This window comes from Epinephelus moara, chromosome 5 (assembly GCF_006386435.1).
Source record: "Epinephelus moara isolate mb chromosome 5, YSFRI_EMoa_1.0, whole genome shotgun sequence".
NCBI classification, from domain to species: domain Eukaryota; kingdom Metazoa; phylum Chordata; class Actinopteri; order Perciformes; family Serranidae; genus Epinephelus; species Epinephelus moara.
In genome coordinates this window covers 44,269,064-44,284,379 of record NC_065510.1, presented here as the reverse complement: position 1 = coordinate 44,284,379, position 15,316 = coordinate 44,269,064, and the positions used below count along the sequence as shown (strand labels likewise).

General features: G+C 41.2%; 1 protein-coding gene and 1 long non-coding RNA gene across 2 annotated transcripts in view; one reads left to right on the top strand and one right to left on the bottom strand.

Annotated features, from left to right (window-relative positions):
- Nucleotides 1–15,316, top strand: part of LOC126390157 (uncharacterized) — a 698,278-nt gene that overhangs the window by 305,659 nt on the left and 377,303 nt on the right. The window lies entirely within an intron of this gene.
- Nucleotides 7,762–11,452, bottom strand: LOC126390143 (N-acetylaspartate synthetase-like). Its single transcript, XM_050044303.1, has 3 exons — nt 11,104–11,452; nt 10,694–10,858; nt 7,762–8,393 (listed from the first exon to the last, which is right to left on the bottom strand). Exons 1-3 carry the CDS (start codon nt 11,321–11,323, stop codon nt 7,999–8,001), a joined length of 780 nt encoding a protein of 259 aa, XP_049900260.1. The 5' UTR covers nt 11,324–11,452; the 3' UTR covers nt 7,762–7,998.

Below are 15,316 nucleotides of genomic sequence, written 5' to 3'. Positions count from 1 at the left end.
TATTGCACGTCTGTCCATCCTGGAAGAGGGATCCCTCCTCAGTTGCTCTTCCTGAGGTTTCTACCGTTTTTTTTTCCCCGTTAAAGGGGTTTTTTTGGGGAGTTTTTCCTTATCCGCTGCGAGGGTCATAAGGACAGAGGGATGTCGTATGCTGTAAAGCCCTGTGAGACAAATTGTGATTTGTGATATTGGGCTTTATAAATAAAATTGATTGATTGATTGAATAGACTTTTTTTTTTTTTTTTTTAAAGTGAAGAAACAGCAGGTATGACAGGAAGAGCTGATGCTGAGAGGTGAGGCAGAATAATGTTGGCAAATAAAACCTGCTGCATCTGATTCAGTTTTAAAGCTGCTATATTTGAACAAATCTCTCTGTGAAATCAGTCAGAATAGATCAGGAGGATTATCAAAGAAAAATAGCCAAAATTTCAAAATTGACCAGTGCATGAAAAAACTATGTTTTCACCTGGGGTGTTTCACTGTGAATTAATAAAAGTAATTAGAGAAAAATAAGAAATTTCCCCAGCAAATTCAATAAATATGTGCAGACCATGGAATTGTTTTTGCTTTTGATTCAAAATATTTTGAATCACTATCACAATATTTCAGGCAATGTTTTAATATGGAAATTACATAGTGCCAAAATAGTTATGGGGTACATCTATGCTTTTACTCCTGATTTAACAGTCCAGGGAAAACAGTACTGTCAGGAACATAATGTGGGCCTGGAGCCTGCACGTTAAGGTGTACGTTATAAAGTATGAAAAGCAGGGAATAAAATTTTATATTCCCTCCAGATTTTGTGGGCTGCTTTTGGGATTGTTGCAGCCTGAAATGCCTGATTTCACGGCAGCTCCTCTAAAAAACTGCAATGCATGTTGTATGTTATATAGATGTTTTTTGCAATGAAATTGCAGGAGCAAGTGAAAATTGCAAAAAATAGTTGTGATTCTGTCTGAGAATCGTAGCCTATTACTATGAACATTCAGTGTTTCCCACAGAATTTGAATCTATTTAGGATGGTAGGGGAGTAGTGGGGTGGGGGGCATCAACAGCTGATCGCCGCCTGAACAAAACTGCAAGGTGATGCAGAGTTACACACGCTGACATGCGACATCAGGACTGTTGTAGTGATCCACACTCTCACAACTATTTTTGTTTTAGTTTTTTTTTTGCTTTTCGTGTTTCTGTATTTAGTTGCAGGTAAAAGCTCTCCCAATGGACAAGACATTTAAACTAAATTTAGCTGAACTTAAAGGTCAAATGGTAAAAATGGCAGCATGGTGGTGCAGTAGTTAGCATTGTCGCCTAACAGCAAGAGGGTTCCTGGTTCAAACCCAGGGTGGGGGAGCCGCTGTGTGCGGAGTTTGCATTTCTCTTGTCAGCGTGCAAGTGGGTACTCTGGCTTCCTCCCACAATCCAAAGGTGACTCTAAATCCCTATTCCCCATAGGTGTGAATGAAAGCATGAATGGTTGTCTGTCTCTATGTGTCAGCCATGCGATAGTCTGGCAACCTGTCCAGGGTGTACCCCATCCCTCGCCCAGTGTCAGCTGGAATAGGCTACAGTCCCCTCGCCCCCGACCCCCAACAGGATAAGCAGCTAAGAAAAACTAATGAATGGTAAAATTCTAGTTATAGTAACCCATAGGTGTAAGCATGCTAATAGATAGGTAGTGGAGATATTTAATCTCATATGTATGCTAATGGTCATTTGTGTATTTTCATAAGGACTTGTGTAAGATAGTGATGTACTGTACCGTAAAAGACAGAAACCATTGATTGACCCAGCTGCTGAGTAAGTAAACTGAAGAGAAACTAAGAGGAAGTGAGGAATCCGAACAGAGCTGAGATTAACTGCAACACCCTTCAGTTATCTCTGAGGAGCAGTTGTGTTTGTTGATTTAGTTGATATGTGAAAAAAGAGCCTCAGACAATAAAACGAACACACAGAGATGACCACTCTGCAGTGTGCAGAAAGCTTTGTTATCCACCCAGAGATAAATATTTTGTGCGTCATTTAAATGTAACACTGATCAAATAACGGGATAAAGGCTTAAAATAGAAACCCTGCAGGACCTTATAAATATGAGCATTAGCCCCTTTTCCACCAACATTTCCAGGAACTTTTATTACCAGGAATTTATTTACCTGGGTAAAAGAATTCCTGGTAATCTGTGCGGTTTGCATTTCCACCGCACCTCAAAGTTCCGGAAAATTTATTCAAATTAGCGTGATGACGTAGATGATTCGGCGTGTGCCCTGTATTTGGCTCCCCTAGCTTGGCTAGTTACATGCTGGTGTAGAGAGTTGGGGCTGTTTGTCTCAGCCAGCAGCTAAGTTTAAAAGTATTTTAAGATAAGGGTCAAGCTAAGTTAGTCTACATACAGACAGCTGTCATTTGAGCTTATTAGTAACAATTGGCTATCAGCCGAACTAGCGTGCTGTGTCCTTGTGTAAGACATAACGTTAGTGACGGTGGATGAGAGACTGTGGAAGGAGCATATTGAATATCGCTGTCTACATGTTTACATGTTCATGCTGCTGAACACATGTATTGATAAAGTATTGGCTTCTTACTCCCTAAGGGTTAATGTCACTTACAGTAACGAGTGTAGCTGCTGTCAACTCGAGTCATTGTCGCGTTATCTTCACTTTGTTTCCACCGCAGCTGCTCGGCTGTTCACCGGTTACCATGTCGCATCAGTGTATGTGTGGATGTGTGTAGAGGAGATCAACGCCAGCACAAAAGAACCGATAGCGTTAGTGCTTATCAATACTACAGTCTTTAATAATTTAGCTCCGAGGCTAAGTTAGTACCGGGTTTTGGTACCCATGCTTAATCAAAACACAAACGAAGTGGAGCTTGTAGAAATGAAATAAAGTTTGCAGTGGCTGCCCGTACCATGAAGTGCGGAACACTGCGAATGTGTGCTCCACCAATCAGTGTTCTTCAGCAAACAGCCCTGCCCCTCAAGAATCCCGGGTAATCTGAAAAGTTCCATCAAGGTCTTTTTTTCCATCTCATCTTGGGCTTAAGACTCAAAAAAATTAACAGAAGGCCTTTGTTACTGCACAAACATGAGGTGGCACAGGGGCCTAATGAAAGACCAAGCTACAACCTCTGGGGTTGAAAAATGAAGCCAACATGAAAGTGCCGAAAACTGCAGTTCTTTGAATGTCCACTTGAGGCCAACTCCAAGAGTGAATCAATCCCCATAGACCCCCATGTTAAAATGCCCAACTTTATAGCAGAAATAAACATGTTTACCACCGTTCAGTCTCTATTGCTTATTTCAACATTCACGCCAACTGTACTGGGGCTGAATTTCTATATAACTCACCTGTTTACATTTTAGACTTAAAGTTACGGTTAGTTAGAGATAAGCTGTCTGCCGACATTGTCCTCGGCTTCTCAGTCAGATCCACCCTTTGCTCCTCCACAGTACCAGCCTCCTACCCAAATATGGTCACTACTGGCTCCAAAAAACCAAGATGGTGACAGCTGAAATGCCGTACTGGTGGTTTCAAAACAGGAGTCCACAAACCAATGTGACGTCACCATCATTACATCCATTATTTGTACAGTCTATGTGATACACGCTATTGAGTTGCTTTATGAAAAATCAGTTATTTTTGGAGCTTGGTCAGAATATCTCAGCCTCTGCTGCTTTGTTTTCCTACTCTAAAAAAAAACAAAACTGTCTGCTGTAAATCCCCCAACTTTATAAGTATTGAGATAAACATCTGTTTTGCAAGAGAACAGATAAAAAAAACAGCAGATAAAAAAAACAACAACCATAACCACACATAGCAAATGTACATACAGCACAAGAGATTATTAGACACAGCATTATATACATTGCTGAATCCCCTCCCTTAATACATAGATACATTTATAAAGCATATTTATTGAAACATATATGCATATTGTGTCATATTAAGGCATTTTAAGTGTGATAAAAATATATTTAAAATTCAAAACATACTGAAATAAAACACTACACACACACACACACACACACTGGACTTCTGTCAGCATGTAATAAACCCTGATTCACATAAATTTAGAACCAGCTGGGTAAGGTGAAAGTTGAGCTGCCACCACCTTTAACCGGTTTGGTAAGGTGTTAGTGACCCGAAAACACACACACAGCAGCTTCTTCATACACAGGGTCTAGAATGGGCCAAACTTTAACTCATCCCCCTCCAACAAATCCACCCCACCAGCTAACCAGCAGCCCTCAACACCACAGCACACCAAGTCACTTCAAATAAGGAGGCAAACTTTGGCTTTCAAACAAGTGGGCCCACGCATGAGACAACACAGCAGGTAAGCACTCAAAACCCCATGCATTAAATCACACCATTTCACTTTATGTGGACACTCTGAGTTTCAGGGCCGGACTGGGACAAAAATTCAGGCCGGGAGTCATACATCCACCCAGGCCACCCAATCCACACATTACATGCTCACACACGTGCACGTGCACACGGACACACATATGAGCTAAGTAATCACCAAAGCTCATTATTCCAGACTGACAGTCACACAACAACTCTATTAAACACAACTGTAACAGCAACCCTACTCATATTCCTCCAGTCCAGTGCTTTTCTCTTCCCTACCCTCACCAAATGTGCCCCTCAATAATACGAATGGGTATTATGCTGAACTAAACAACATGATTGTATTATTTTGTCTGTAAGTTTATGACATTTGGCCGCCTCCTCCTCAATGGTCCTTTTTTTTCATCTCTCTCCCATTCAGCTCCACCTTTCCTCTTTTTGTGGTCCATTGTAACGGTGCTGCTGAGCTGCAGAGCTCCTACTGCACAGTCTGCACACACAGGCACATGTACACACCCTCTGCTCTCTGCTCCACCTGACTCTCCACAACCAAGCTGCTTTCAGTTTACAGGCGCGCTGATTTGGGGGAAAGTGAAACAAACTAATCACGTCTTGAATCTACAAAAAAAACTTTTTGACCAATCGTTGTGACAAATGCTGACAAGCACCTATCATTTCTGACAGCGGGCGGGCTCTCTGCCAGCCGGCACGGCCACCTGCGCCGGGCAGCCTGCGCTGCAGAGTGCGCCTAAAAAACCCCCCAAAAAAACAAAACAGACAGACAGGCCAGAGCAGACCACTTGCGGGCCAGGCCACCGGGGAACTCCCCGGTTCTCCCGTGGGCCAGTCCGGGCCTGCTGAGTTTCACTCTAAATGGGGCCATGTGATTAGACTGGGCGGAACTTGTTCCTCCTTGCCTACGAGCTAACCCCCTCCCAGCTCCTCCCCCTTTCCCATGAATCCCCTGCTTTGGTGGTTTGATTAAAATTCTTAAAAGCTAAACTTAACAAAAGAAGACACAGACTAGGATAATAGGGGCACAGTACAAAACATATAACACTAATTTTAACATTTTAAATGTACAGTTCACTTAACTGGCCAGTTGGCCAAGACCCTCCCCCGGGGTCTAGGCTTGTGGCACTGGCCTGCCCTGGGTCGTAAGCAGCAAGAGACCGAGGGGATTCGTCAGTCCAGCGCTGGAACGGTGGAACGGCTGACGGTGTGGCAGATGCTCTACTTAGAGCTGGGCAGTGGTAAGGCACTCCTATTTACCCGGTCCCTGTCTGTCAGCAGCCCTATCACAGGAACATCTCAATTTCAATTCAATCAGTTTTATTTATAAAGCCCAATATCACAAATCACAATTTGCTTCACAGGGCTTTACAGCATACAACATCCCTCTGTCCTTAGGACCCTCACAGCGGATAAGGAAAAACTCCCCAAAAAACCTTTAACGGGGGGAAAACAACGGTAGAAACCTCAGGAAGAACAACTAAGGAGGGATCCCTCTTCCAGGACGGACAGACGTGCAATAGATGTCGTACAGAACAGATCAGCATAATAAATTAACAGTAATCCATATGACACAAGGAGACAGAAAGAGAGACAGAGACAGATGCAGGACAGATAGTAATGACAGTAGCTTACAACAACATTAATGAAAGTAATAATATTATAATAATAATTACGGCTACTGTGGTACAATATGTTGAAAGTATATATTAATATATGATAGTATACATATGTGACAATAATCATATGTATATAATAACAGTAAAAGCATGACTAATGATAACAGCAGCAGCAGGAGGCATCTGGCAGGACCACAGCAGCAGCACAACCACACACGTCACACTATCCAGGCACCGCTGTGATATAAGTTAACCTGCGAGACAGTGGAGCACAAAGGCTGCGGAGAAGAAGCCGAGTTAGGGACATGCAGTATGGCCGAGTTACATCTATTGCCTACTCTACCTGTCTTCACCGCCGGCAGGCCTAAATGACTACAAACGGCCCCCATCCACCTTTCGTGAGTGCAAACAGTAATGCTGCCCTGGCGTGCATGAAGCTCTGCTACCCAGACAAACACTGCCACTTCCTGGGCTCTCTCTTATCAGTTCACCTCCTGCATAATCACCTGCAGCTGAGAATCATCAGCCCACAGAGCCACCGGCAGCAGCCACAGCTTGAAGCAGGTGAAACTCAGCAGTCTTTAATTAGTTGTCGCCTTCTCTCAGGGCAACCACAACCTCAGTTCACTACAAGCACATAGCACAACTGAATAGATGGGTTTTTAACCTGACCCATGAGATAATGTTGTGATGTGGCACCATCATTTTGATCCGTAGTCACTACCAGACGGACCACGGTCTGAGTCTGAACCCAGACGCCGTCCTATATGGACCTGGACCTATTACCAGTAAATTATTAAGGGATTTTATATTTTGACGGGATGCTTCTATTTTAACCAGCACAACTTTTCTCGTCTTTACAGCACCGGTTTAGGTGATCAGGAAACGCACAGACCAATGAGTTAAGCCATCCCACGTGATGCCACCCAGCCAATCAAATCGCTGCATTCCAGGCATTTAACATTGCGACTCTACAGTCAGATGAGAGGTGAGAGGCTAGTGACAAGCGGAAAGACGATAGAAAAATAGATGAAATATAGATGGATAGAAATATAGAAAAAGAAAGAAAGCAATACAGGGAGAGAAGATGGAGAGGCAAGTGAGCAGGTGACAGGGAGAGAAGACGGAGAGGAAGAGGCATGTGAGCGAGGGACAGAGAGAAACACAGAGGAAGAGACGAGTAGTTGATCTCCAAGCAGAGAAAGAGCAGTTTGGAAGAACTGACCCTGCCACTCTCTGGCTCCAAATGGTCTGTGAGACAGCTTTCCCAGGTCTGAGGAAAGTAGCCCTTTACATCTTGATCATGCTTGACATACAGCTGCGAGGCAGCTTTCTCCACAATGAACATAATAAAAACTAAATATCGTTCCAGGCTCACCAATGAGGACCTGCACATGTGTATGAGAATGGCCCTGACACCATTCCAGCCCAGATTTAATATCCAGTCAGGACAAGCTCGAGCTCAGTTCTCTCACTGAACAACAAAAAGTGGGGAGAGTAGAAAAACAGGGAAAGAAAGAGAAACTGTAAAACTGTCTGTTATTCATTTATTTAGTTATTTATTGTAAAATTGGTAGAGACTGTTAAGTCAAGATGTGAAACAGTTCATAAAGAAAAAGGAAAATTCAAGCTGTTGCTACACTATTTTATTTTTTCTAAAATTAAGCACTTTATTTTAAGATGCACAGTTTTTCAAAAACTATTTCATTTATTTTCTCCATTTTATTTTTAAATGCATATCTGTATAGTTCAATGTTAAGTGACAATAAATATTGTAGAAATGTTTTTGAATCATACTTTCTTTATTTGATTTGACAGTCAGATGTTGATTACATGTAGATGTTGATACAATTACTAGGCTACTTCAGTATATATCACACTAAATCATATCACAAGTTAGACATTATGATGTTACGGACCTTTGCTTTAGGAAATTTTCTCTAACTGGACTTCTGTGAATGTTAGTTTAATACCCCTGGTCTAGAAGATTCAGTTCAGTTATCTGCACTCCCACTGAGTCAGTGTGATCCATTGGAAGTGACCTTGCTATTTTCCACATCAAATCTATAGTGATGATGGCGGACCCTGTAGAAAATCCGTTCCAGTAAGGAACATCTCGCACCAGGTGTGATGTACCCGTTGGTGGCCCCCACACAGCGGAAGCCCAGACGTTTGTAGAGCTGGTGGGCGGCAGGCGTGTAAGCTGTGGTTCCCAGAACAACAGAGGAGTATTTGCGAGTCACAGCAAACTCCACAACCTTCCGTCCCAGTGCTACACCAACTCCACACCGCCGATATCTCCAGTCAACAGACATCCGCTGCAGCTCAACAGCACCTCCTGACTTCTGCTGGCCGACTGCTGCTATGACACCTACCACTCTCCTCCCCAGCACTGCTACCCACAGACAGGAGTCTGAGGTGGAGGGCAAGGAACATGATGAATGAATGATGTGAAAGTGAAGTGAAAAAAAGAAAACCAGTTTAAAGCGTAATTCATTCAAGACTTTCTTTCTTCTTTCTTCTATCTTTCTTCTTTCTTTCTTTTTCACACAACAGTCACAACAACAGGAGATGCTGATCTTACTATCACAGCAGTCACTCAAGAAGATGTATATCCTTTTCAGTGGTGGTTTAATTACCTTAGTCCTTACTTTACTATGGGTTCCTAGTGTCAAAGAAAATCTGGGTCAGAGAGGTTAGAAAATAGGCCTTTGTACACAGCGATGGTGCTATAGTGTCAGTGCAATGCCTTTGCATTTTTACACAGAACCAAACAACAGCGGTATCATGCTGCTCCAGTGTGTGATTTTAGACAGCAAGCCGGCATCACTAGAGCAAAGAGGTGTGACATGTAACACAAAAGCATCCGTCTCTAGTGTGACCAGTGTTGAGGAGTGACTAGTTACATGTAACTAGTTACAGTAATTAAATTACAAAAGAAATGTACTTGTAATCAGTTACAGTTACTGAGAAAAAATGTATAATTATATTACAGTTACTAATACTTATAGAACATTTATTCTCTTGCTTTGCTTTTTTTTTCTTTTTTTTTTTGCTATTCAGGAATGCTGTCTTTTGGCATAGCCAAGGTCTGGCATTTTACAGCTTTATTGCCAGTTTTAAAATATTTGCTAGAAAAGTAATCAAAAATTAATGACATTGAAAAAGTTATATAACTTTGATGAAGTTGCATGACTTATTATATTTTTAACAGGGTAACTAGTAATCTGTAATCTATTACTTTTTAAAACTGATGTTCCTAACACTGAGTGTGACATATAACATACAGGTTGGTGGGGCTTTTTGAACAATAACAATGACATTAACATGGCAATAACAATCATTTACCATTTCTGTTACATGATGGCTGATCTAGGAGCTCCTGAACCTCACTGTTTTCCCAATTTGCACACATTTACTGCTACCACCTACTTTTTAAATCTCCAGCAATGGATCAAACACACATAACAGATTGTCAAATGTCACACCCGTGCTGCCTATGATCCCATCCTGCCGGCTGTCCCTTTTACACAGACATTGTTTTGCAACACATTCTCACTCCTCCGATATTGATGTTTGGTCATGGATTTTCCACATCGAGATATGACACGAGATATGTCATATCTCTGTTGGTTGTTGACGTTCTGGGAAGCCATGACCTCAGGCTGCTTAGGAAAGAAGAGCAGAGTTTGACTTTGTAATCCTACTGGAAGCCAACACTGACCTCCTGGGTGAAAACAAGTGGTTGTTGGACCACTCCACCACCCCTGCTGCCTGCCCTACTCGGACTTCTGCCCCCTTAACTTTTGTTGTTGTTTCCCCCTCACGCTGCCGGGCCCCATTAAACAATAATGGCCACCAGCTGCATATAATGCCGACGTGAAAGGGTGGCTTTTTTCCTCGGTGTCTGAGGCCAGAAGTCACTGAGCAAGCGCCAGTTTTCGACGACTTCAGAGTGAGACTGGGTTGGTTTTGGTGCTGTAACTACCTCAGATGCCAGCTTTAAGGCAAGACAATGCTTTCCCTCCATTCCATGATTGTACCTTTTATACAAAACGATGAGGCAGAATAAGTGAAATTACTGCCTTGATGAGACAGTGTTACATGTTGCTATTCTTTAATATATCAAAATGTTGTGAATAAACCAATCCAAAGGAAAAACTAGACAACCCTGTTATAAAGTTTAAAAGTTTGCTTGTGCAAGGTTGTAGCCAGTATGACGAAAGTACAGCTACACTGTGTCTTGGTTTTAAAAGTTGCACTTTTTTGGATGACTTCTGGCTAACAAAGCTCCCATCTCAAAACATAACTAATAATCCATAAAAGCCCTTACTTTAACTAATGTTATTTTCTGTGACAGAAAGGTTATTCTTTTCCCTCTTGAATGTATTTTAGGCCTTAAAAATGCTGAAGCAGTTATTCCAAGTATTGGTATAATAACAATAATAAGAAACAGGATCTGACGCAGGAGTTTGTGGTTTTCACTGTACACGACTGTACACATTAAACTGGCTGCCATTTATAAGAACCTCACAGAAATGTTCAGAGGGATATTCTAATGTACTGGTATGCTTAATCAAGATTTAGTTCCATTTTAATTACTTCTATACTACTGTATGCACCATCACTGCAGGTCAAAAAAGTAGGGGCAAAATAACTTTTCAGTACATCCTACATGTGAAAATTAAATGACACAGTATACACAATAAGTACCTGGTGTTTTCATGTAAAACCCTTCAATGTCTCCTATGTCTGTGCTCATGGCATGCTCCAGGTAACCATGGATCACACGTCTGCTGTAGAAGTAGCGCCCACACAGAACAATTGCAGGGAGGAGTCCTATCACCCACCAACACATGGTGATGACATAAGATACAACTGTCAGAGGAGAGATACAGACAACATGTGAATGTGAAGAAATGTGTTTTTGTAGCCACCAAGAGACTTTTATGGAAAGGTATGTCTTTAAAAACATTTTTAACACATGTCTAAAAATGTCTGAACGTGTCTGAAAATTCAGTCGCAAGTCTCCTTATCAGAGTTCTTGCAGATACCGCCTTACATATTTTTTTCCAAACTGCAGACACAGTCACAGAAATATTTCATTTATGCAGTAATCTTACCTGTCATAGCAGTGTAGAGTAAGAGACTCTCAGGATGATGTCTCAAGCCTCTGAAAGCAGTGTCTACTACCATCTCCATCAGCCCCTCAGAGAAGATCCGCTGTATCTCCTCCTTGTCTGCCGGCTCAAACTCACGCACAACTACAGTTTGAAGTCCATTTTGTGCTTTAAGTCCTTTGTCATGTTTTTGGACATCATTTCTCTGCGTTATTTCATCCATATCAAATTAAAAAAAAAAGAAAAGATTCAGATAATAATTCAGATAAGCAATAATGCTTGTTTGTGCTGTCTGTTGTATACAAGTTTCTCTACACCATCTCTGGTTTTAGATAATATGGTGCTCCGGAGGTTTTGCAGATGCTTTTAGAGCATGTGTCACTGACAGTTCCTGCAGATAAAGTCACTGCATGGCCACTCCCACCCATCTTATCAGTTCCCATATGTGAACAGAGTGAAGCACTCAGTGAAACAGACACACAGCAGGTGCCAGCCATCAGCCATCATTTAGTTAGTTAAAGTTAAAGGAGCTGTAGGCAATGAGGATGAGAACTAATGAGGAACTAACTATTACTTAATCATTACCTACCCTTTTTGTGTACCCTAAAGTAAAGTGAGACATCAAAATGAGAATCATTACCTACTCATTTTGATGTCTCACTTTACTTTAGGGTACACAAAAAAGGGTAGGTAATGATTAAGTAATAGTTCCTCATTAGTTCCTCAGTAACTACTCCTCTGAAATTTGATCAGGAGTTACTGAAGAACTGACCATTAACTGTTAGTTCATCATTCATTCCAAGAATGTGAGAGAGATCACTCTGACTGGCTGTTCAGGTTTTATATCCTCGCCCCTGTAGCAAGTGAATCTGCCTGTAGTGAAACCGGGGCTAACCGGTGCTTCCTCCTCAGGCTCCACTTCACTCAGCTGCCTGACAGACCCGCTGCTTCTTCCCTCTTTAACCTGAATAACAAACCGGAGCTAGCTGGGAGCAGCTAGTGGAGCGTTAGCCGCAGCATCACCGGAGGGAAGCAGCCAGTTAGCCTCAGCTAGCTTCCCAGCTATCCCCGGCTCTCCGTTTGGATCCAACCGGAGCACCGAGCCCTGGTTTGTTATTCAGGATAAAGGTTCTGGTTTCCCTTTTTGCGTTATTTCCTTTCATGCAGGCGCAGAATGTACGTGCTACTTGGCCGTCGGATGTAGTCTTTTTTTTGTTTCACAACTTTATTTAAGACAGAATGCAGATCTTCAACATTAAACATATCATATATCACATATGCCAGGGGGGATAAGAGTTTACAAGAAAATATTAAAATGATCACAAATATTAATGGTTTTGATTGCCCATGATTAAGGGAAAATTTAATGAAATCGATGTAACGAAAGCAACAAAAGAAGGTTTTCTATGTGTAAACTTACATTTGTGAATGTGAAATCTTGCCAAAAGTAAGATGAGATTAATAATAAATCTTTCATTGGGTTTTGCCATATTTCTCTAAAAGTCAAAAAGTCCAAACAGCACATCCCTCCAAAACAGCTTAAATTCTTTTTCAATATTGTTCGCAATAAAATTACAAATATCACTCCAGAGTCTTTTGACAATGGGGCAGTGCCAAAATAAATGAGTAACAGTTTCAAGCGTCGAATGTAGTCTTTGTGTGTTCAAATGTAACTGACACAGGGCGTCGTGAGGTGACGTAGACGACGCAACAGTTGGCTTTCGTTGCCGCTAGTTCTTTGATGTCGGTTTGGTGTGTCAGCACCTTGTACAGAATAACATGGATGATCATATTAATGTGTATGTGGTCTGAAAATAATGATTATAATGAATAAAACTCTTCTCAAGAATCCTGTTGTCTGTGATTTTATTTGTTAAGGACCTAATTGTAAAGATGATGATGAAGTAATGAAAGACTACTCATTATGTGTCACTTTACTTTAGGACATAAAAAGGATAACCAACGGACTGAGAGTAATGATTCTGTACTGATGAAGTAACTAGTTCACTAATCATTAAGTCGTGATTAACTCCTCTATGAAATTTGATCATGAGTTAATGAAGAACTGACCATTAACTAATAGTTAGTTCCTCATTAGTTCCTCATTAGTTCCTCATTCATTCCTCATTAGTTTCTCAGTAACTACTCATTAGTTCCTCATTCGTTCCTCATTAGTTCCTCAGTAACTACTCCTCTGAAATTTGATCATGAGTTACTGAAGAACTGACCATTAACTAATAGTTAGTTCCTCATTAGTTCCTCAGTAACTACTCTAATTTTGTGTACCTTAGTTCCTCAGTAAGTACTCTAATTTTGTGTACCTTATTGTAAAATGTTACCACCCGTTTCCACTGAAGAAGTTCCTGGTACTATTTGGGGGGCTGGAACTACTACAGGAACATCCTCTCACTCGGCCCTCTCAACCGCCGTGTCTCCACTGAAAGAGCGGAGTCGGAGTAAGGTTCCTTGGTGTCCTTCTGCATCTTCTTCTTCTTGTGTAACCTTGTGTGTATTGGCGGTTAATACAGCATTACTGCCACCTAGTAGATTGGAAGCGCATTACATCTATAATTGGGAAAAATAGCTCAAATGCGACCCCCAGTGGTAAAATTAGGTATATAATTCGATATATCGGTTCGGTTAGATATTTGGCTTTAAATCAAACCGGTTGGAAAATTTTCAAACCGGCACAAGCCTACATGAAGCTCCAGTAAATACACCCCACCAAAGGTGAGCCCTCCTTGGCCTCGGAGGATGTCTATAGCCCTACACTGGCTAAACAACCAAAACTGTATTTTAATCTTGGACAGCTGCAGGCTGCAAAGAACAAATGAAGCAGAAGCTTGTAGCTTAATATTTGATGGATGCAATGTTGCTGCACAACACATCCTTGGGAAAATACAATACAGGCAACAGAAGACAATGGTGTAACAGAAAAGTAATATAATGAGTAGTGTAACGAATAAAGTAAGCAATATTGTCATACTGTAATGATATTAGTAATAAGTTGCATTTTTAGAGTAACAAGCCCAACATCGATAGCAGCAAAAGACTATTTGCTACATTAAGATATAGTGGAGTCATGACATTCTGAGCACAGAATGAAGTCACACTCACTCTGTGCATGTTGTAATCGAAGCTTCTCTGTTCTTTTAGGGGTGGCAGTGGCTCGGTCCATAGGGGCTTGGGTTGGGAATCAGAGGGTCACCAGCTTAAGTCCCCATCCAAACCAAATACGGAGCATGGAATGGTAGCTGGAGAGGTGCCAGTTCGCCTCCTGGACAAGGCGCCCCTGAGCAAGGCACCACACCCTCAACTGCTCAGGGTGCCTGTCCATGGGCAGCCCCATCGCTCTGACATCTCTCCATGCATGTATAGTTCCTGTTTGTGCATGTGTGTGTCTTTCGGGCCTGTGTGTGTATATGACAACAGAGTGAATCACCTGGGGGATTAATAAAGAATATTTTCTTATTCTTTGTTGTGGTAGCCAGTGCGGGTGCATGTGGCTGTTAGTGCACGATATTCCCTGTGTGAGTATCTCACTTACAAGCTAATCACTGCTGCTCTGCACTGCACTCATATGGTGGTCACCACTGATAACCATATCTCCACTCACAGTGCTGTTGTTAGCACTCTTCACTAGGGGTGGGCGATATGACCCTAAAAAAATATCATGATATTTAAGGGTATTTTTGCAATCAATATTCTTAACAATATGACAGATTAAAAAAATATATATTATCAATTTAAGAAAATAGAACTGCAACAAAATAAGTGATGTCATTTTACATGTCAACCCTAATAGTTTGCCTTTTAAATATTCGGTAAAAACTAAAGAAAAACTATATCTCATTTCTTTAGTTTGTGAACAACAGCAGTAACTCAGAGTGAGATTCAGATTCTGTATACAATATGGAGTTATTTGTGGAGCCTTGAGTGGCACGAAAGTTTCACATTTATATCATGACAAGAGATGTGGTTCGCTGAGCAATTTCAGAATCAGAATCATCAGAATCAGAAATACTTTGTTGATCCCCGAGGGGAAATTATTTATGTTACAGGTGCTCCTTGCAAGAGAGGAAAGATACGTGAAAATATAAGAAATTTAAACAATAGTATTTACAAATATATAGTTAAATAAACAGGAATTATTAACAAACATAAACGTAAATAAATATATATATATACATATATATATTGTAAACTGAACAAGATT